This window comes from Oculina patagonica, chromosome 3 (assembly GCF_052425735.1).
Source record: "Oculina patagonica isolate OP01 chromosome 3, crgOcupat, whole genome shotgun sequence".
In the NCBI taxonomy this organism is placed as follows: Eukaryota; Metazoa; Cnidaria; class Anthozoa; order Scleractinia; family Oculinidae; genus Oculina; species Oculina patagonica.
In genome coordinates, this window is record NC_135760.1 from 16,495,266 (window position 1) to 16,518,794 (window position 23,529).

Below are 23,529 nucleotides of genomic sequence, written 5' to 3' on the forward strand. Positions count from 1 at the left end.
TCGTCGGTATATTTGCCTATTTGCTCGTTTCTTTCAGTGCAACTTTAAAAGACTGGCGTCCTTAGTGGTGCCATACGATTTATAATCTCTAAAATCGTCAAACAATCACTCTCGGATTTGACATTGGCTGTAGGCCTTCTCGTTACGAAGACCGAGCGCATTCGAAAAAAACGACTGTTTTGCAGTCTATTTGTAATCAAAATGTGCAGTCGAGCTAGACGCTAATACGTGCAGTCAAGAGACACGCCGTGGTGCTATTTATAGAACATAGTTGCGGGCCCAAGAGAGGCATGCAACCCTAATCTTGATAGTGACCAGCGGATTGCGTATAACGCGTGCGCGCTACGTTTATAAAGGCTATCTGCAAACCGGAAGTTGAAAATTTTGTTCTTCCACTAAGAACGATCGGAATGCAAAAATGTGTCAATCACGACAGTTTGTCGTAACACCGGAAGAGAACAATCTTGTCTCCAATAGTGATAAGAATGCAAAAAATCAATAGTTTGTCACATTAGATCGAGGCTTCTGTCTTGCAGACATTACGTTTTGCAGACGTAAATAATCAAATCTTTTAAGACACTGTGAATCCTCGATATTTGTTAGTTACACTTGATAATATTATTCTGGTTGGATATTTGCTGTTGGAAATATTGACCACAGAATCGATTAGTACATCATTTATTTTTCTTCTCGAAGGTACGACCGCGAAGAGCCGTTAGGATTTTCCCCTAAAACCGGTCATTTCACTCAGGTAAACTCAAGTCAAATGTATAATGTAGCGTTAATGCATAACTGATAATGATCTAGCAATAACTTCACACCATCGATTGGATTTAAGTTAACCACTTAAATAATTAATTTATATCCATCCCAAAATCTTGAGGAGAGTGTTCATTTTAATCTAGAACTATGAGAAAAGGAAACACTTTAGCCTCGCCCTATCTTTAGATGATACCTCTTCATATCTTATTATTTTTACTCAATGACCCATGAAAGCACTTTCAACTCTATACTTATAAATCCAACGTCTTTTCGTTATCTATTTACAGATTGTGTGAAAATCTACCACAACAGTAGGAGTAGCCCAAGCTTCTGTAGGTTCAGGTTTTTCAAGACAGACCTTCATTGTGACTTGTTATCTTCCAAGAGGAAACGTTCTAAGGATGTTTAAAGAGAATGTGGGAAAAAAGCAAGCTGGTGGACTGATTACAACATCTAACCCGCCTCTTATCGGCAGTCCAACTACAGCACTGCTACCATCCGCGGCCCTTCCCATTTCGACTTCCACAGGTATGCAGACTATCAAGAAACGGTATCCATTATTATCATCATCATTGTTGTCGTCGTCGTCGCCTTTATCATCATCACCACCACCACCACCATCATCATCATCATCATTATTATTAGCAGGTTAATCGTCCCGCTCCTAGCTTTAATGGTAGCAAAGGGTTTATGCGTGATGCGTGAATAGGCCAAAAATTAAATCATGACGCGTGAAAATAGCGCAAAAATTAAACCGTGACGCGTGAAAATAGCTAGAAAAGGCACGTAATTCGTGAATTCTGCTGTTTCAAGTATACGTGACACGTGAATTTGGTTAAAATTTGTGGTGAAATGGGATGACAACACCCCCCTTACTACCCTCAGCTTTTAGGTTGTCACATCCATTCCATGAGTAAGAGTAAATTATGTGTTTCCCCCAGACAGTAGGCTCTTACCGAAAGTGCTAGCACTTTTTTGGCATTATTTTGCTTCGCGAGCATTTTTTTCTACATTTTATCCCAAAAAGCACTGCTAGCATTATTTTGGATTTTCGACTGATTATATTTGTATAATTCTTTGTTAAAAAGCACAATCTGACTTTTTTTATGGCGTCCAAAGCCTCCCAGATACATTTTGCCCTCATTTTAGTCAAAGGAGCCGAGGAGGCCTGGGGAATATGTTTGATAGGTCAGCGGTTGCCTTCTAGAAACCCAGTCCATCACACTCGTTCCAAGATGGCGTCATCCACGTTGTCATCGAGGAACAATGGAAGACAGCCAGCCAAGGCAAAAAATGAAAAATAAGCTACTGAAAATCTGAAAAATGTAATATTCTGTTTAAAAAAAATCGGAAAAAAGTGAGCATTTTTATGTAAACCACGAGCACTTTTTAAAAAAATTAGCATTATTTTAACACTTTTTTGGTAAAAAACGAGCACTGCTTTAAGCATTTAATGCTTTTTTACGAGTACTTTCGGTAAGAGCCTACAAGACAGGCTCTGTCCTACACACAAATAAATTTTAAGATTATTATAGACGTTTTGAAATAATTACACTGAAATCCTGATTTCTCCAACCTTCAAGAGAAACGAAAATTGCTTCGAGATGCGGGGTTGAAATTAAAATGTTCGACTGGCTTAGTGAGGCAAATCCATGCCAAATGACTTTTGGTTCGGGTTATTGGAAGGTTCGATAAATCAAAGGTCGTAAAATCATTGGGGTCCACTGTATTATAATGTAAGTTTTATAATTTTCTAACTTTAGATTTGATAGAAAATGCCTGCTTGAGAGCGCACAACGAAAGGCGTGCTTTACATGGAGCAAGTCCGCTGGTCTGGGACGACGCACTGGTACAAAGTGCGCAGGTCTGGGCAGATCACTTAGCTGCCACAGGTAAAATACGGCATGACCCAAACCTCAATAAGGAAGGAGAAAACATTGCTTGGTTTAGAGGACACCATACCGCAGACTGTACGGACGCCTTAAGAGGATGGCACGTTTATTTTGTTTTCATCATCTGACGCTTTATACTTTTAGTTATCCTGTTTAGTTGGATGCCGATTGAACTTTGGAATGTTATTGATGTTTAAACTGTTTACAGTCCTTTGTTACAACTTAGCTTCAGAAAGGGATTTTTACATGCTTAATTTTTTCATTCATTTTGGGCAATATTCAACTCGGCCGAATCCCAAAAGACTCGATTATCCCACATCTCCAGAAATAAAGTAAAACGTTTGTGGGATTCGCCATCGACCGCAAACAACGTAGAGAGATTTGTAAGGAGAATCGATATGCGCATGACACGTGGATATGGAACTCACGTTTGGCGCCTCTCAACCAGTCTCCTCCCCGCCGTTTCGCTTCGCTCGCGGAATCGCTCTTCGCGTCGCCACTCGCGCGTGTGACTCAAGGTGAGCCTGCTCGTAGGCTATGGCCGTCTCAGGACATTTTAACACATTTCGCCTATCTGTATCCAAATATTAAACTGGGTAGAAAAAGGCACTGTTACAGCAATGGCCGCCTGGTACGAACGCACGACAACCATTAAACATTTTTTAATCCACACGCATTTATAAAACACAACACAGACTCGACGTTATGTTGGTGAAAAATTTAGCAGGTCATTAATTATTGCTTTCCACGAATAGCAATTAAAAAAGCTATGATAAAACAACTTGAATATTGCTTATTTAAGGTACGACAGAGAAGAGCCGCTGTATGATTAAAACAAGCCTGGATTTTCTCCTGTAACTGGTCATTTTACGCAGGTAAATAAACTAGTTCTCACTACTTGTGATTGAGACTGAAAATTGTCCGAGAAATAAATAATTGCATGCATGATAAATCATGTTTTGAGGAATATTATGATTTTTTTTTTTAGGACAGGTTTGAAGCCGAGCACCATTACAATGACGCCTTCAATAACCATTTATCTGTAATTTGTTTGACATTTTGGAAAGCTAAGATACCAAGAGTAGAACGTTAATGTCTCTATCATAAGCTTTAGGAGAGGAAGCTTGAAATACTGACAAATGTGATTGTCAAAATCACCCCTGGCACATTTTTGTAGGATAAGCTGCTCAGAATAAAATGTAACCATTAAAATATATGTGTTTAGGGCTAAATTTTCCAACATAATGTTGAAAATTGTTTATCTTCAGCTAAAAACGTTGCTTCTGAATTGATTAACACACCAGTTGTTTCATTAGAGAAGTTTTCAATTGAGTATCGTTAAACCAAAACCAAAACCAAAAGCAAAGTAATTACTCTAGCCAATCACAAAGAACACAGACAATTCAGTGCACCAATCAAAACTCAAGGCAAATACATGTAGCCGGCACGAAGGGCGGGAAAACGTGCGCGCGCGGGTCACGATTGGTTTTGGTTTTACTTCTGATTGGCTGAGAAAGTGGCGCGAGAGTTTTCAACCAATCACTAAGCATAGCAATGCAAAACCAAAGCAAACGCAATTTATTTTCGACACTCAAGTGAAAACCGCTCTATTTAGAGCAGTTTTCAATTGAGTGTCGTAAAACCAAAACCAAAGTAATTACTCCGGCCAATCACAAAGGACACAGACAAACCAGTGAACCAATCAAAACTCGAAGCAAATACATGTAGCTGACACGAAGCGCGGGAAAACGTGCGCGAGCGAGTCACAATTGGTTTTGGTTTTAGTTCTGATTGGTTCAGAAAATGGCGCGAGATTTTTAAGCCAATCACTAAGCGTAGAAATGCAAAACCAAAGCAAACGCAATTAAATTTTCGACACTCAAATGAAAACCGCTCTATCTATCTATCTATCTAGGTTGTGTGGAAAGCTACCAAAGCGGTGGGAGTGGTCCAAGCTTCTATGGGGTCAGGCTTTTCAAAGCAGACTTTTATTGTGGCTCGTTACCGACCAGGAGGAAACATTTTTAGAATGTTTAAAGAAAACGTGGGAGAGAAGCGCTGAAGTTAAAGGTGCATAGTTTCTTTGTCTGTTTAATTTGTTTTAATTTTCATTCCTTGAAATTGATGATGCCGATGCCACCTGTACAGGAAGCTCTTTTAACAAAGAGTGATTCATTGAATATTAGTAGAGAGATATGCATTCATGAAGGGACTTTTAACGGCTTGGGTGTCTTGTTCTTTTCTGTTGCCGTGGGCCTCGATAGTCATTTGAAGAGAGCTTGTTGATAACAATAGTCAAAGAAGACGGAAAAGCAGCCAATTTGCTCGAGAAGAATACATGCTTGGATAACTGGATAGAAAAACAAATTGAACGAAAGTTAAATCTGCTTAAGACTGTCTGACCGGGGAGTGACTTACTGACTGACTGATTGGCTGGCCGACTCAATGGCTCATTGAGCCACTTACGTGCACATTGAAACTACTCAGTAACAATCGGCTGTATTAATTTTTTGCAGAGCTCAAACAACTCAAGATCAAAAGTAAGAAAGTCGTTGAACGTTGCAATCTTGTTTCATTTATTGCACATACAGCAAACACTGCTAAATATGAACGAGCTACATTATTTCAGTCAGTTTTTACATGATCTTTTCAATGAAAAATCTGGCACCGGTATATCGTCAGTTGGACATAGTATATTTAATATTGTCGAATACAATGGTACTAATTATAAGAGATTATTGTTCAGCGTAGAAGCCCTGTGTGCAAGTTTATTGTTCACTACTGACAGCTTCTGAGTAGCACATGAAATCAGAGGAAAGACTGCAAGAAACAAAAAAAACACGAACATTATAACATCGTGCTAGTTTCTATGTTATTAAAACTTACGATACACGTACACTTTTAGGATAAGTTGGGTTCCTATATCCAGTTAATAGTATTACGGCAAGCGTCTGGAAAGTAACTATTAGTAAGTGAAATGCAGATTTTTTCTTACCGTTTCACTTAAGAGCCATGATGCTATTTCCTACTTGTTGCTTAAACCTCCCCTCATAGTTTCCTGGCGGCGCGTAGCGTGCTACTATGTAAGTGGTAGTCCAGAAGCCACGTTTAACAGAGGCAATCCCTACACCTAATTTCTTGGTAGACTTCCACACGACCTGACAGGGGCAAAAAAAGTATGCTACGATAAATCACATAATGTATGTTCTTCATTTTTTCTCCATGGCATGATAATTCGTAAAATAAAATTGACTACGCGCAAACCATTCAAGAAAAGGAGTCTTCAATTAGGCTTTCGGTTTTAGCATCATACCAAAAATTAACTTTAAATTAACAAATTATAATTGAAAAGAAATAATGGTTATTTTCGTACTTCTTGACAGAATTTTGAATTCTCCTGAATTGGTCGAGCCCATGACCCGGCTTCTTCGCATCGGCCGGACACTCTACTACACACTTTTTTTCCTATAAAAATGTTGCTTTTCTGGCTGAGGCTGAATATTCTTATTTTTCTGCAAATTTTAGGCTAAAAAATGTGAATAATCTAAGATTATAGCTTTTGTGCAGAAATTATAGTGTTTGTGCAGAAATGTCATTAGCATCAAACATTTGGCTAGCGCTACTTTTGTTGTTTTTTTGGCTTGTATTGTTTGAAAAAATTTTCAACCAACAATTAAAATAATTTTTAAAATCTCAGCCTCAGGTTTATCCTTGAACCGTGATTCTGAAGATTTCGCAAATTTCCGCCTCGTTATTACTATAAAAAATATTCTTATAGAAAAGAAGAATAAGCGGCTACAGAAAACGTATACAGAAAATTTGTAACAGTTCAGTTATTAAGCCAGGTTGCCGGATACTGATATTATTTAGAATTGTTTTTTTTTTCTTTTTTATCCGTCAGCATCCTATTTCAGTTAACTCTAGATAAGTAGGTCTGAAAACTTTCGGGCTAAAATAAAGTGACCTCACCCACCTGTGTAAAATGTCCTATTTGAGCTTTGGTGTCAAAAATAGAATTCGGGGGCTTCCAGAATGGATAGTCGGATTCTTCACTATACCTGAGAGAAAACAAAAGAAGGCTTAATTATAATTACTAGCTAAACAATTAAAATAGATGCCTACAGTTAGAAGTCAGTAAATAGGCCTTATTCGTATTCTCGGTATTGGACTGGAACTAGCTTGCAATGGAGGCCCATGCGGGTAATCTTTTCAAATGCAAATAACATGAAACTGTTTTTAATGATATTCCCCCGCATGAGCCTCCATTGCAAGCAAGTTCCAGTCCAATACCGAGAATACGAATAAGGCCTATTGCAAAAAATATACATTGCTTGTATTTGAATCCGACGTTATTTTTTTCCCTTTCTATCGCTCATAATAATTCATCAAGAGAAAACAAAGAAACTCATAACCGTGAAGGAAGTTTTTATGAGTTTACTTTTCTGTTTATTCCTTCGATTGAGAAGATATATCAAACACTCGAGACAGTCTTTCTTCGCTATCCAAACACCTTGAATTCCGTCAAAAATGTACTCCGCTGCGCGTCGTATTTCCAACTCCCTTCTCGGTGTTGAGATATCCCGATGAACATCCCTGATTTAACATTATTGTAAAGCGCCTACAGCAGGCCTGGATAGGTGCTATATAAATATTTATTTATAATTATTTATTATGAAACACTGCCTCTCGTGTTTGATATATTACGTACGTAAAATTTGTTTTCTGAAAGCTTAAGATATCGGCCTGGCAAAAGATTCAACGCCAGGAATGTACATGTAGATGTGCTGACAGCGTGAAGTTGACTTCTTGTTTTGTGCCAACTTAGGGCCTGTTTACATGATTCCGGAATGACTCTCATTCCGGAACGAAAATCCTTCCGGAATGAAGTTCGTTCTGCATTTACATGACAGAGTCGACCGGTTGAACCAAAGGCATTTTCACGTGCGCGGTTTTCGTGCGAGATCAAAACAAGATGGCGCATGTTTCAAGCAAACGTTTTTTTGTGCCCAGTGATGGCCGTATCTGCAGTTTTAACGAGTAATTTGACCATAGAGCTGCTTCCTTGGGTAAACAGTAAATGCTATAAAATTTCGCTCTGAATTCAAATTGTGGAGTCCGTTTGTGGTTTCATGAGTTGCGATTTCATCTCGAAACGAAATTCGTTCTGTGTTTACATGATACCAGAATGAAATGTCATTCCAGAACGAAACTTTCATTCAGGAATGAAAACGGAAATGAGCTCATTTCGGAATGACTTGATTTTCGTCTCGGTATCATGTATACAGATACAAAGAAATGTATGGGGATGGAATGAACTCGTTCCGTAATGAAAGTCATTCCGGAATCATGTAAACAGGCCCTTAGTGAAGACATCTTAAATCTTCCAAGATGGGGCGACATTTACTTCTAAGCAATAGTTACCAGGCCAAAACTGCGTCCTTGCATGTATCTGCTGTATCGCCAATGCTTGATGAAGTGTAAAGGTTTTCACCAGCGCCGCTCCATGGGGCATGCTCCATCACACCCTTGGTTGCAAGTTTAAGGGCCCAAGCTTGAGCTTTTCTTGCTAGTGAGCTATCCCAGGTCAGCGGTTTGGCCCCGTGCAAAGCACGCTTGGTATTATGGGCCTTCAGGCATTCGTTAATGTTCACTTTCGATTTAAACGTAAAAGTTTTATTAATAACAGTTTTACAACTAATTTTTCTTGCTAGTGAGCTATCCCAGGTCAGCGGTTTGGCCCCGTGCAAAGCACGCTTGGTATTATGGGCCTTCAGGCATTCGTTTATGTTTACTGTCAATTTAAACGTAATAGTTTTATTAATAACAGTTTTACAACTAATAACCTAAAGTTAAGAGCGATAAAATAGTCAAACAAATATTTGAAAGAATAAAGAAAGTCATGCCATATTGCAATGCATGGTTACGATTGATAGACATTTATTCGACTGGTTTAGTTGTAACTCACTATCTTTTTTGGCCTCTGTCCACCTTCATAAAAGTATGATAAAGTACATCATACATTGTTCGCACTTATTATTTGTTGACTTCTTTAAGGATAAGGCAAATTATCAGGTTTAAAGTAGACGCAAGCTTTCAACTTGCGTCCACTTGCGTCTCCGTTTGGCCACATGACTTGCAAGTACTTGCGTTGATTTGCGATGACTTGCGTTCAGTTTGGTCGAGATCAAATGTGCACGCAAGTCAACGCAAGGTTTTTCACCCCTTGGCCACCCAACGCAAGTCAACGCAAGTCTTGCTGTTTACTTCAAGTACTGAATTGCAGTGCGCGCAGAAACATTGAAATTGGCTTTTTGACAACTTGCGTGCACTTGCGAGTCCGTTTGGCCAGCTAACTTCGGCGCGACAAAAATTGCATTGAGTTGCGCGACAAAAATCGCCTGTGTAAACGGGCCTTTACGTTACCGGCTTTAGCAGAGTGTTAGCGCGTGGAAGGACCATTCTTTCAATGAGTACTTTTGGTTTTGCCGTCGAGGCCCACGATTCTAAAACTTACCTTTTAGTATACAGTAACTCGTAACTCCCCGCCCCATGCTCGTGGCGTTTCTGACACAGCTTGCAAAATACAAACAGCTAAGAAATCTATTTTTTTATACAATGTATATACCTTGAACATTTCGGGGTTTTGGAGCCGGGGTGGGACGGGCTGAAAAAAAAATATATTTAATCAATTTATTGTCGCATTGTTATGTTCACCAGTTTCATATAAACAGAGGCAATGAATTTATGACAATTGTGTTTGTTACATGAACGTATACATTCATACATCACCTTTTTTTAAACCTAGGATTTTTGGCAGAGTAGCTGAAAACGGTAATATCTCCGAAAAAGAGAAAAAGAGAGAGAGATAAAGAGAGATAGAGACGTTTGTTTTTTTCGCCTACATTAGCTCCCAAAACAGAAATTAAAAGTGCATGTGAATGTCTGCAAAAATGACTAAGTAAATAGTGATGAAGCCGGCAAAGTTCTTTGTTATAGGCTTTTGCTCGCTATTTTGGGGGTTGACCGTGCACAAAGCCAGACAAAATACAATAGGTGGCTGCGTGTGTTCATGCAACTAACCAATAAAAACACTGGGATTACGTAAATGTATAGTGTATGAGCGCAAAACAAAAGATGTGGACTGTTATGGACCTTCCGACCTAAATCTTGGCCTCTTCGGTTTGCTTCTTTGATATTTGCCGGGGTTTCTAACCTTTTACCTCTATCACTTAGCAGGCGCCGTAGTATCGAGCGCGCGAATGGGAAACGCGAAAGGCAAGTGCGCCACGATCGCGCACTCTTTAAAACGCGCTAAAAACGTACACAGTCGCCTGCTACGCAGGCTATCTATAACTATGTGTGGTAAGAGTAATTCTTGTAGTTAATTTTCTTCTTGACAAACCTTGACAGAGTCCACACGTGGCAGGACACGTTTCCGTCATAAACTTGTAATAATTTTTCTCAGGTGCACAATACCCTAGTTTCTTCCAGTATCCACAGCCGGCATTTTTATCGCCTCCTCCCTCAGGACAAACTTGTAAAAACAAAAATACACATCATCACTGAGCCACATACGGTTGTATTCGTCCTTAATAATCTTGAATCACCCATTAACTTTTTTACTCCAAAGTAAAAAAGTAATATCTTAATTTCATTTTATTACTAAATAGAAATTCTCCTCCTGAAACGTTCAATTGATTAGTTACACACAAAGGGGTTCTTCTACAGTTCTAAAAAGTAACTTGGAACCACCTTGTGCAGTTAAATAAACAGCACCACATGAAGGTACTGCTCAATGGCTTTAAAAAGTAGGCTGTTATGTTCTCACTAGAAAGTTTAAGTTAGAGACTAAACCGGCAGAAGTATACCCAAGTTTTCCATCTTTTGATATTTTCTTATTTAAGATCTGGGAGAGTGATGACATGAATTTCTGGAGTAGGGAACCTTTCTTAGGGAACCCTGAGTGAGGATGTGTGGGGAGGGGGGGGGGGGGGCGGTGGGGCGGTGGGGGCAGAGGAGGGAATCACTAAGGAGACAATAAAAACTAAGGAGTGGAACCTCCCTATTCCCACCCCGGCCGTACCCTTAATCTCAGCCTTTCAAAAATGCTTATCAAGAACTTTTCGAAGGTCTTAAAAGCTTCTCTGTCTCTCAATAACTCACTGGCCTCGTTTCAAGAAATAACAGAGTGTGTTTTCTTGACTCGGGGCTACCTTGTTCTGTAAAAGAATAAAATTTACCAACTTCACCTCGGATTCTATTTTGAATCCACGCAATTTTTGAAGAATTAATGATTTGCAAATTTTTTACTATTTCAAACCAGCACAAGTACACTTCTGTTTACAAGCGACTGTTTGTATGCATGCTCAATGTAATGTTGAGAGAAACTTACGGCCTTTCTTTGCGACGGCCCAGTAATGGAGTGGAGGTCTGGGGGGCGATAAACCATGCTTATGATGAAGTCGACTTTCACATACAAAGAACCACATCGCCACGAGAAGAACTTTCGTCATTGTCGCCAAAGCCATCTAGGAAAGGAGTGGAGAGAATTGCGTTAGTTCGCTTTTAAATCGCGCTTATTTGTCGTTTTGGGATCTGTGGAAGGCTACACGCAATACATTTCTTTTTAACTAGCCGCACTTAGATACCTGTCGGAACTGTACAGCATTATTCTGTCGGTTTAATGCACTGACCCTTTTTCAATTGACAGAGTTGAAATTAAAAACACTTGAGGTCAAGCTGTTTAGATTTTTTTTTATCATTTTAGTCCTTAGTTTCTTGCCTGATCACGCATTTAGAAGAAGGGACAAAAAATTAAAAATAAACGTTCCCAAAGTTCGATAAACTAAATCACTCAAACTATGAATGCCTTTCTTTTAATTTTACATTACATTTATAAGAATTCGAAAGTTTGCATGCTATCTTAAATACGACGTTGTACTTTGCGGAAAAATGTATTAACCGAACTCGATAAAGCACCACTTTATCGTAATTGGTCCGCTGTCTGTAAGTCCAATTTCTCACGCAACACTATTTCGAATCCCTGAAATAATTTTTTTTGCGTAAATCCTACTTCTACTTGGTTTGAATAAAACATGTTGAGTGCCAATTATCGACTTGTGTTTTCAGCTCACAGAAAACTGTGCATTTTCTTCGCCCCGTCGCAAGATATACGTGCTACACTTTAGTAAATTATTTACTAAACACTCTACCAAACCTGCAGGTGCTTTCACAGCTTGTTCTTAATTAAATGGAAGTAAAAAAAAAAACAGACGTCTCTCGAAAATTATACCATTAAAAACTTTCAAAAGAAGTGGTCTCGATTAAGTGAAAGCTCGGGTCGACAGGAACTGAGAGATACCCGCGGTTAGCGCATCTTTTTGTTTCTGCTGATTTTAATTCAAAATTAATTTCTGGCATTTTTTTCTGATATATCTTATTTTTTTTTTTCTATTTAAATCATATATATTTATATATTTGTGTTGTTTTTTTTATATAATAGAATATAAAATATATATAATGTAAAATAAAAAGGAAAAAAAAAAAAAAAAAAAAAAAAAATTTTAAGTTTCTTTTTTTTTGCCCCGCGGGCTTTTTTTTATTTTTTTTTTTTTTTTTTTTTAAAAAAATTTTTAAAAAAATTTCAAAAATACTCCATCATATTTCAGCAGTACGACAGACTTGTGGTATACTTTTAAGAAAATTCACGAACGATTATGTACAGAGCGTATTCGGTCATATTCGACACGCATATTCTAGGTGTACGTCAAGTATCGCGCGCACTTTGAATACTCTAGGATACTATGGCGTCATGATTACGTATTCTAGTCAAGAACGCTTTAGAATATTTAAGCTTTTGCGCAGTGTTCCTTGCAGCTAAATGTGTCTCCCGGGCGTCATAAATTAAAGTTACAAGCAGACAAGATTAACTTTGAAAACTGTTCCGCCAGACCATATTTCAAAAGCCCACATCGCAATCCGTTTCAATCTTCGACACTTTTGGCCATCCGTACCTTCTTTTGCATTTGGTGTGTTATTTAAATATTCCTTCACTGTTTTAAGAGGTTATTTTATACATTTAAACAAATTTGATGGTCATTTCCTATGCCTAAGTTTGGCTAAAATCCGTGACACGGTCCCTTTAAAACGGGGTTTCAAACAAGGCGGCCTGTTAGTAGTGCTTCCGCTTACGGGTGTTTAGAGAGCTTGTCTTTGTTGTCCTCCCTAAATTTCCAGCTATACATGCAACTTTTGTTGCTAGAAAAATAGATGCAATATTTGTTTATTTTGTTTCTGTATTAATTTGTATTTTCTTATGGCTAGCGTCCGATTATTTACGCCTCGAGCAAAGAATCGTAAAGTAAATCATCGCGATCATAAAACAAATCGAGTACAAACAAATCTATTCCACCCAATTTAAGAAGAAAATATCCAGCTCGAACTCTTCGCTGCGACCTAGCCCTAAGGCTAACCCAAGTTCCATTTCACTAATTTTGGCGGGAATTCAACATCAACGGTCCAAATCAGTCTGGTTTCTCGACAGCAAGCGTCCGGGCGGCCTATATAAGAAAAACGAAAGTGCTTTTTAAGTAAGTCATCAAGTAGGACAAGAAAGACACATGAATTAACCGTTAACTTTTAGACACCTTTGCTCCGGTGTGATGTTGTTCAGCATATATGATGTTATCGCTGATACATGTAATAAATGTGTTATAAGAGGCTGTGTGCATTCTGATTGGTCGATGTAGTAGTTGATTATTGTACCGGTAAACCACACGATTATTCAAGTAGCTATCCACACACTTTTACTTGACATATAAAGTCACGCGGAAATTAGCGTATTTGCTTATTTTGGCTATAAAATAATTGAAATCATATTTCATATGGCAAGTAAACTAGTTATTTAACAACTGCTCTCACATTGTACTATTTTAAAAATTTCAAAGTTTTTTTATAGAACCTTGTTATTTTAAACAGTCATTGAATTCAAATTAGATTTATGTTTAAAGATATTAGTACGCTAAATATGTAACGTATGGTATACCAAACTAAGTCAAGATAACTGCTTATACGTATCCCTCGTAAACTTCAATTTCTAATAGGGCCACGACACTATAAAATAATGCTACCTGCCATTTTTTTTCTTTCTATGCGACGGTGAAATTCAGTTCCAGCTCAATCATAATAAATGAACCTGTTGTAAACGAAGTGTAGAGATGAAAACTAGGTGTTGTAGATCTAGATGAGTTACTGAAATATACATAATCAAAATTTAAGACGTTCAGTTTTAATGTAAAGCTGGTATTTATCAAAACTATTGGACGAAATTGGAGCTCACAAAGCTTTCATCCGTTTTTTGTGTGTGCTTCTTCCAGGCCTAAGATGATCTAAGGTATTATTAGTCCGCGCTGCTTAATTTTGGCGGGAATCTTGTTTGGCGCGCGTAAGCATTACCTCCAAAATCTAGATTCACTGTTTCTATTCGCCCATCTATTTTTTTTTTTCTGCAAAGGTATAAAAGTCACAACTTGTAAATTCTAACTCGCAAAGCTTCATGTTTAGTTAACCTTTATCTTAGAAATATCAAACTTTTGTTGACCTTAGGTTATGCTGATCATCGATGTCTTAGTTGATGATTTTAATATGTTATATTAAAAAAGCTTATAGTTACTCCCCAGGAAATCATTATGTAGATACCTTAAAATTCTTACCTTAAAACTGTGGGACGTAATTAAGCTTTGTCAACTAAGCAACCTCCTGCTAAAAGAAATAGTTTTCTCGTGATACTGACAACCTTCTTCTCTCAAGGCTACTGTTGAATGAATCTAACAGAAGGTAGGTCACTGCTAGTATACGTAAGTCATTCTGTGAGCTATTTGGAAACAATATATGCCAATAATTACAAATAGGCGAGGGTGTTTTGATAAAGGCACCGACCCTCTCAAGAAAGGAAGATTGATCACTTGTCATGATTATCCATTACCTAATCGTTGTAAAAGTTCATTTGAGCAGAACTTGGTCAAATTTCACACAAATTTCCATAAATCCAGAAATAGATCAAAATCTCGTGTCAAATATTAGTTCTATTGTAAAGGGCAATTAACTCGGCTCAGATCAGTTGTTTGGCAAATAGATCATAGTTATTATCACCATCGGCGTCAAGCCGTGCTCTATAAAAAGTGTCTACTAAAGCCTGGTTCTCAATGATCGTCCCGATCGCCCCCTGTCGCCAAAAGTCCGCCCAATCACCCCGCAAACGACAGAAGGGAGCGCGGGGGTCATATGAGAACCAGCCTTAAGAAGCTTTGCACGCATAAGACCTGTTTATTATAAGTCTTGTTTTCTCTAGTCCATGATTTGAAATTCGTGCTCCTTAAAGCTTCCGGAAAGGCTATTTGTTTTTCTTCAGTTGTTATTAGCCGGTTTAGGAGTGATATTAGCATGCTTGTGAAGCAATGAAAATCAATTAAACAAAAGGATCACGAAAACAGGTTTCTTATGTTTACTGAAAGCGCCTTCATTGTTTTAATATTCCGAAAAAAAAACTTTTAGACCTCCATTGCAGATGGGTAGTGACATTTAAATGTTACACCCAGTATTGAAAACGAAAAATAAAAAGTAAAAGAAGTTATCATTATTTATTAATGTCCGCGGGGTCTCGCATTTTGCGGTCACTTGCGGGGGCATTTTTCGCGCTCATTTCCTAAAACATTTTGGCGTGAATTCAAAAAATCTTTTGCCGATAAAACAGTTGTATTGTTGTTAAAAGCAATTAACTCTGTTGTTTAGCAAACGAGTCATAAGGGCTATTACCATAGTTGTCAATCTGTGCACTTCATTTTAAGTCCATACCATATTTCTTTTTCTTTTTTTTTTCTTTTTCTTGTCTACTGGGTTGGAAGAGGCATTTCAGTTAAGCAAAAATTTCAAAATAAGAACCATTTTCTGCATCCTTGCTCCTTTATAATTAAAGACTACTTATTCGAAGTACCATGTGTGTGTTACTTTGGCAGAGCTCTGTTCGTGTCTCAAAACCTACCGAAGAGCAGCTTTTTTTTAGAATCGTGTACCGACTTGAGAGTGGCATTTCGGGTTTGTAAAGAATTTAAAATTAAACAAAAGATCAATTAAGTGAATTATTTGGTGCATCACGAAACCAAGTTTCTTGTGTATACTTATTGCGCCCTATTTCTGTCAAATGTTGCTATTACTTTTATTATTTGGAAAAAAAAAGGAATGAGCCACGCAGCGGTATTGTGTTTCGTTTTTTCAGTCGCTTTTTCCCGCGCATTTTCTAAGACCATCCTGGCATGAAGTTTTGTAATTTAGCCCCGCGGGAGCTCGTTCTGTAATATTGGCGGGAATCGTCTTTATGAGCAAAGACGTCGCTCTAGATAATATACTTTCTATATTCTTTTTTCAACGCCAACTGAAATGACTTGCCGTTGAAAGTAGTCGCTTAGTTAGCCGTTCGATCGTTCAAACTTTCCTAGAGTCAAGCATTTCTTGTCCTCTTGTTACTTTGTTTAATGAGGTATGTCGCTCTAACCTATATAATGGCATCGTAAAGCTAAACATTGCCGCAGGATATACGTGTAATGTAATGTAAAGCTTGTCGAGTAGACATCACTTTAGGAAATCGGTTTTTGCATCATGTTCCTATATTTTGTTTTTCAGCTATAAGCCTGCAACTTATAAAAAGACTTCACTAAGCTTGGAGGGAGCAGTACTCGAGGATAGAAGCGTCGACGGAAAAGGTGACTGAGAAAGATTTTTGAGATTTTAGCTAGTATCTTTTGGGAGGTGAATCCGCTCTAAAAGAAATTGTAGCTCAGAGTTTTAACATTACGAGATTTATTTAACCCTATCCAGACCGGGGGGGGGGGGGGGGGGTTTTTTTTTTTTTTTTTTTTTTTTTTTTTTTTTTTTTTTTTTTTGGGGTTTTTGTGTGTTTTTTTTTTTTTTTTTTTTTTTTTTAATTTTTTTTTTTTTTTTTTTTTTTTTTTTTTTTTTTTTTTTTTTTTTTTTTTTTTTTTTTTTTTTTTGGGGGGGGGGGGCCCCCCCCCCCCCCCCCCCCAAATTAAGTTCATCATATGGGGTGTGGCATCATCCGTACCTCGCTTTTCTTAATTATTACTGCCTCCCAGTGCCCACTTTTAAGACTAGATCAATTCTGTTCTCGATCTTTAGGTTTTTTGCAAGACTGGAGTCCGTCTTAAGTAAACCTGGTCTTAGATCATTGGTCCGCACTTCTAAATGAACATACAAGAAAACTATCCAGATGTTTTCATCACGATCTTCCCACCAGTATGGGATAATAATAATATAATTACTTGTTTAATTTCATTAACTTTTGAATATAATTTTACGTGCTTGAACATTTAAAATTGCTGTCTCATGAACACTCTTTTGTTAAGTGTCCGCCTACTGCGATAAGTAACAAAACTCTAACAAGTCATTCTCGATATAGGCTCCACTTACCATTTAGCGAACAATCGCAAATTCCACCTCGAATTGTAAATTAGGTTCGTCAAGACGCTTTTTTGGAATGACTAGATCCTCGGATTTTCTTAATTTACAGAGCTGGAATATCCGAACACAATCCGTGGACTAACCGGTTTGCAGCTGTAAATGGCAAACAACCTTAATTCTATAAGCATTTCCCACAGACATGTCTAAGATAAAAAGTGGAACTAATTTGATAATTCACATGATAACAAAATCTGGTTTTAGGCTAATGGTGCGGTTTCTTCTTCAAGCGGAGAAGGGATGTGCACAGGCTATCTCGGTGAAAGGCATGGTGATTTTTCAGATATGTTCGCAGTTAGACCCAAACATGATGCCTTGATAAGATGTCTCCAAAACTCAGACAAACCCAGCAAACATATGGTCGTGCAAGTTTTAGTTTACTTTACGCCTTCAAAAAAGCAAAAATAGTGCTATTGTCGAGTTATGCTTGAAAAGGGAAACTTTACATTGGTAACTGTATGGATTTCTGATCTTAATTACATTTAGAATGAATAAGCCTGAAATTTTCAGTATCTTATATCGAGTTGGGCAGACAGTCATGAGGTCGGATATAAGGATGCAACTCTTGCATTCGTAAGTAGCATAACGCGACTAGGTTTATTTGTGACTCCTCTTAAGCTTAAACCTTCCTCCTGTATTTTGCTAGATGTTACCCGTAATAACGTTGGCCTTTATGTAGTGTCGAATGTAGAGGATAAGTTACTTGCTCTGCAACACAACTGCACCATAATGGCCTCTCAACTCTCTCTCTCCTCCTTTATAAGCCTAATAAGGGGGTCACTCAGTTTGACGTAAAGCAAAACCAAAAATATGGCATTGTTGCACAGTAACAATGGAACAAATTGGCAAACTTTGTAAGCCAGAGCTTCTCTTCACGTTATTCGGCAAAATCAAATTTAGCAATTTATAAGGTCTTTTATGTGGCCTCTAAGGTGGTTTATAGCTTTTATGCCCCAAGATGGTGGCCAGCATATCCAACACAACTACGGAAGTTATAAAAAATATCGCAAGCTGTTCTTTAATGTTATTGCAGATTTAATTAAATGCCCCAATCCCCACCCCCTTCGCCGCATTTAAGCAAAGGAAATAGAAAAAAACTGCACGCATGCCTGAGATATAGAACAGCCGAGCATTCGAAATTTTAAAACGGTTTTTTTTTAAATTTAAGTGGTTTTTAAGCGTTTTACTTTTCACAAGCACTACCACTACATTTCTTAATAACGTAAAAAGCATTTTTATAGCAAGTCGTTTAGAGTCTGATTCGCATTTTAGAATTTTGATGGCGTCTGATAAAACCGTGCACGATGGTCTCGTGGAATTATAATTAAAGCGAAAGTGGTTTCTCGTAATTATCCTAATAGCTTTAATTAGCTTGCTGCTGTGATAGCCGAAGATAAGAGAAGGAGAAATATTACAGATAAAAGGAGAGCTGTGGTTGTGGTGGCTGTCGATACAAAGTTAGTCATTCGACTTTTAAAGGAAAGTGTGTCATCTCGTCAACCGCACAAAACAAACAACGCTAAGTTTTCTTTAATTAAAACTGTTTTTCTCGCGCCTTTCTTAAATACAAAGTTAAAAGTATAAAAAAGTCAGGCATAAACCCTTTTAAATACCAAAAAGAGATCAACATCAAATTAACATTGTCTAGCAGACGGGTATTGTCTTCATGTATGTACAACCAAAATTGATGGAATTGACATTATAAGCTTTCTATACTGAATACTAAAGTGAATCAATAACATGAGCTTGAGGAAATGGTTTGAAAATCTCAGGGTAACCGAGCATACGATCTGTATGCGCCAATTCACACCGTTTTTGTTTTGTTTTATTTTTTTCTATCATTTACCATCTGCATTTCCAGCTGACGTTCTTTTGTTTGTTCTTACAATCACGGATAGATTTGGCTAGAAAATTGAATCAAAGATAAAAGCGAAGCGCCTTCATGTCTAGTTACGACTTTTAATAATTACAGCTTCTCACAAAATGGTTTCTTTGTGTGGCAAAACACCAACAAAATGACACGAACCTTTTGACACAAGAGGCATTCATATCTGCACTAGCGAGCGGAAGGCAATTCTAAAAGATACGCTTCCAATTTGTCGAAGATTTTTCATGTTTATTTTCTTAATAGTCTCAAGAACTGAAGATAACTGCCGCAGACCACAGCTGATTGAAACATCGGGTCAAGGTTGTTATTTTAAAAAGATATTTATCAAAGTAATTGAGCGTCAAACACCTGGCGGTAAGGCGAGAAGTTATTTACGATTATGACGTTCTTCAAGCAGAAAGATTTTTATATTTTTTTTAGAGTGTTTGGCAACGATTATATCATTTTAAAAACATGTTTATATTTTTAAGAATTTGCTTGAAATGTGCCTTTTTTTATCCAACAATTGTAGTCAAAAGTAGTTTTGTTGCTTCTAAATAAATAGAAAGAGATCGAGTTTTCATAAACATCTGCTTTCGTGAATATTGGGTTTCATAATCGAAAAAATAAGAGTCATAAGGGGGGAGGGGAGGAAAGGAGCCACTCCAGCCATAAGTACCACGCATAGATAGCTGCCTTCATTGATCCTTAAAAGTAAAATGTCACATCTACTTCAATCTAAGCAGCAAAAACGTCTTCTTTTTCAACGAACAATATTGTGGCGAAGGAAGTTTTGTTACTTCTAACTGAATTAATTAAAAAAGATCGAGTTTTCCGCATAAACAACTCCTTTCGTGAATATTTGGCTACATAATCGAAAAATACAAGACTCATAAGAGGAGAGGGGAGGGAAGGGACCACTCTATCCATAAGTACCATACACAAATAGCTGCCCGGCATTGATCTTTTATAGGAAAATGTCACAACTACCTCAATTTAAGCAGCGTAAACGTCTTCTTGTACTTGTTTAGTCAAATGAGTGTCGACTGCATTTCGCTTACCTACCTTATTACTCGAAATTATTCAATTTCTTGTACAGGAATAAAGTAAAAAATTAGGACAAATATTATAAGTTAAAGGATTGTGATTATGGTAATATTTCCTGAGTCGTTTTAAGGAGTTGATGTGATAGCCACACCTTTTTTTCTTTTCAAAAGACGGACGAAATTTTCTACTGTGATTTTACATTAAATGTAAATATGAAAAAAGAAATAATAGTGAGCCATGACTCAACCACACACCCTATAAACCTACATATTAGAAAAAATCTTATGACTATCTACCTGTAGCAGTTTTCAATCAACATACCTTCCTTGCTTCCAGAACAACAGCGCTGAAAAAGCGAATCTTGATCGAATGTCGACCAACTTGGCAGTGAAAATGTTTTACTTTGCGTTGCACGCAAACCGATAAACCAAATGAACTTATAAATTAGTGGGAAAGAAAATATAAACCGCTTTTGTTGTTTACATTTGTTTGTTTTTGTCGTTATATCTATAAGTGGTTTGCAATACTGTTGCTGGTGCTTTTAAATTGTTTTCTTTGAGCGTGCGCATAAGATAAGTACAAACCAGCCGGCACGGAATAAGCGGAACTACTTATTTACATTTGTCTGCACTTATTGCATTAATGAAAGGTACCTTTGCATCACATTTACATTGAATGACCTTGTTTTAGACTCCTGAAATAAACCTAGTTTGGAATAATAAAGAAAACACTGAGAAATATTCTGGCTGGATTGTGGAAAATAGTATTTTTTTTTTGTTTTATTTAAACCCAATAAGACAAAAAAAAATTCTCTCCGAAATACATCTATTAATTTTTGCACTGAACGGAAGTCTTGCTTCTAATTTACCGGCCCTTTTATGTCCACCCACATTCAGGCGTATACAATTTTGAGAAATTAAAATGGATCGGTAAGACGGCGGAAAAAAACATCCTTCAAAAAGCTTTTATTGCAACTTGACTAATATCAATTAATAAAATAAATCTGGCTATCATTTCAAGATTACAGTGGCAAAATGAATAGAGTATAAATATATGCATTTACGGTAGCCCTCAATTTTTAAAATTGCAAGATGTCCATATATACCAATGTATCGAGATAGTTTTTTTTCTGATGTAGATAAACTGTTGCTTTCTCTCTAAAACAAAACAGAGGTCGGAAGATTATTAAATAAGCATGTGATATTTTTGTTTAGACAAAAGGAAACATTGCCTTCCATGCTTAGTTCAAAACAGTCAAACCGCAGTAATTTCAGCCGGGAAGTTTCTTTGCAATCAAACTTTACACTCGATAGATGATAAACTTGAAGTGCTAGTGTTTACTTATTAATTATTTTAAAGTGCAACAAGGTACGACGGTACACGGAACATAAACGTTTTCTTAATATAATTACTGCACTTTCAACTCGACAATTGTTCCTTAGAAAACGCCCAAGGTTGAAATTAATTTTCGCTCTTGCTGCCTTTTTAAAATAACTACGCGAAATATATACCATTATAATCCAACTTGGCTTCGTGGAGTACAGATAATGCTCGATACGAGTACAACTGAATATTTCAAGATTGTTTGTATACTCCTCAAGACCGGTTTAACAGGTTCCGTGTAGTTCTTTTTCATATCCATCTTGACCGCGCGAATGATCTAAAAAGGGAGAAAGTCAGCATTTTGGGAAAAGATAACGTTGAATAATAAATCTGTTATTTGACATTTTAGGGCAGTTTTCAATTGAGTATCGTAAAACCAAAACCAAAGTATTTACTCTGGCCAATCACAAAGGGCACAGACAACCCTGTGAACCAATCGAAACTCAAAGCAAATACATGTAGCTGGCACGAAGCGCGGGAAAACGTGCACGAGCGCGTCACGATTGGTTTTGGTTTTAGTTCTGATTGGCTGAGAAAGTGGCGCGAGATTTTTAAGCCAATCATTAAGCGTAGTAATGCAAAACCAAAGCAAACGCAATTTACTTTCGACTCTCAAGTGAAAACCGCTCTTGTGTGTAGTACCGCTGTACATTTTAATTTTTACTCGTCATTTGTATTTTGACCAACCCTTCGGGCTTGTCAAGATACTGCAAGAATAAATATTCAGCAATACGACATAGTAAAATGTCCAGTAAGATATATGAATTCTATGTTTATGGGTTAGAGACTGTTGTGAGTGTTTTGTTGACAAATACATGCACGCGCTGGCCGCACAATGAACGAGAAATTTTGCCGAGTGCAGTATTGAAAATTTCGAGTTCATTGTAAGGCCAGCAAGTGCGTGTATTTGTCAACAAAACACGAACGGACAGACTCAAACCCTTTAAATATACAATCTGAGTACACTGCAAGCGATTAACGAACTTCAAACAATAATGTTTAAAAGTAAGAAGTGTAGTACAAAATTACACAGGATTAGATCAAGAATATATAGATCACAAATAAGCCGTACAGAAATAAAGCTTAAAATGGTTCATAAAATCGTTCATCAGCTGTGGTCGTTCATAAATACAGTCAGCGAGAAGTTTGTTCAAAGCAAGTCGATGGCTTTCACAATCAAGCAACAAGCAAGTCAATCGCACACAAAAGAGCAGTCCCGCACCGGTTCAAAGCGTCTCTCTGATTGGCTGATTCACGAGAACAATAGAAAATTATTTATTAAAATAAATACTTTATATGTTTTGTGGTGAATTCTTTTACCGTTAGTAGTTCCTCTAATTTACATCCCATCTAAAGAACATTTCTGGCTTATCATAGGTATTTACAATAGCAACGGCAAACATGGGAAGGCATGGATAAGCACGGCTATGACCGGAGCCGGCCATTTCCGGCCGTACCGGCAGTACCGGCCGTACCGACCGTACCGACTGTACCGGCCGTACCGGCTGTACCGGCTGTACCGGCTGTACCGGCCGTACCGACTGTACTGGGTGTACCGAGTGTACCGGGCGTACCGAGTTTACCGACTGTACTGGCCGTACCGACTGTACCGGGTGTACTATAAACAATGCGATATAACTCAAACAGTTCCAACAAAATAACAAGAAAACGTCCAAAGCTTACAAAACTGACAATCTCAACTGAAATATCGTACAAGACGATGCATCTCGTCGAACAGACGAACATAGCTAAATGACACCAACCGTTTCGCCGCCCAACTTTGGCTTCACAACCAAAGCTCGAGTGTGATTAGTCCGGTACGTCTCGGTACAGAATTTATAAAATCAGCCAAAATCAGCCAATCAGAGAGCCGCTTTGAATCGGTGCAGGACAACTGACACAAAAACTTCGACAGTGCAGTATTGACAATAATGCACAAAAATCGTGCATTATTGAAAGTGTCTTCAGCTTCAAGGCTTGCAGAAGTGGAAGAAAAATATATTCCTCAAATAATCAACGATCCAATACCAAAAAAATCGAAGAGGATAG

General features: G+C 37.6%; 2 protein-coding genes across 5 annotated transcripts; one reads left to right on the forward strand and one right to left on the reverse strand.

Moving 5' to 3' along the window:
- The first annotated feature begins 1,163 nt into the window (after window positions 1-1,163).
- On the forward strand, window positions 1,164-5,221 carry LOC144647514 (Golgi-associated plant pathogenesis-related protein 1-like). Its single transcript, XM_078507312.1, has 5 exons — window positions 1,164-1,290; window positions 2,526-2,758; window positions 3,494-3,529; window positions 4,570-4,724; window positions 5,171-5,221. Exons 1-4 carry the CDS (start codon window positions 1,164-1,166, stop codon window positions 4,714-4,716), a joined length of 543 nt encoding a protein of 180 aa, XP_078363438.1. The 3' UTR covers window positions 4,717-4,724; window positions 5,171-5,221.
- Window positions 5,212-20,578, reverse strand: LOC144646947 (Golgi-associated plant pathogenesis-related protein 1-like). Of its 4 annotated transcripts, none has more exons than XM_078506662.1 (8): window positions 20,419-20,578; window positions 11,047-11,182; window positions 10,057-10,188; window positions 9,280-9,318; window positions 8,076-8,304; window positions 6,628-6,712; window positions 5,650-5,812; window positions 5,212-5,474 (listed from the first exon to the last, which is right to left on the reverse strand). In XM_078506662.1, exons 2-7 carry the CDS (start codon window positions 11,180-11,182, stop codon window positions 5,654-5,656), a joined length of 780 nt encoding a protein of 259 aa, XP_078362788.1. In that variant the 5' UTR covers window positions 20,419-20,578; the 3' UTR covers window positions 5,212-5,474; window positions 5,650-5,653. The 4 variants fall into 4 exon arrangements, with proteins under 4 accessions (XP_078362788.1, XP_078362791.1, XP_078362787.1 ...); XM_078506665.1 differs by lacking the exon at window positions 20,419-20,578 and adding an exon at window positions 17,837-17,900; XM_078506661.1 differs by lacking the exon at window positions 20,419-20,578 and adding an exon at window positions 17,136-17,280.
- Between the last annotated feature and the right edge of the window lie 2,951 nt (window positions 20,579-23,529).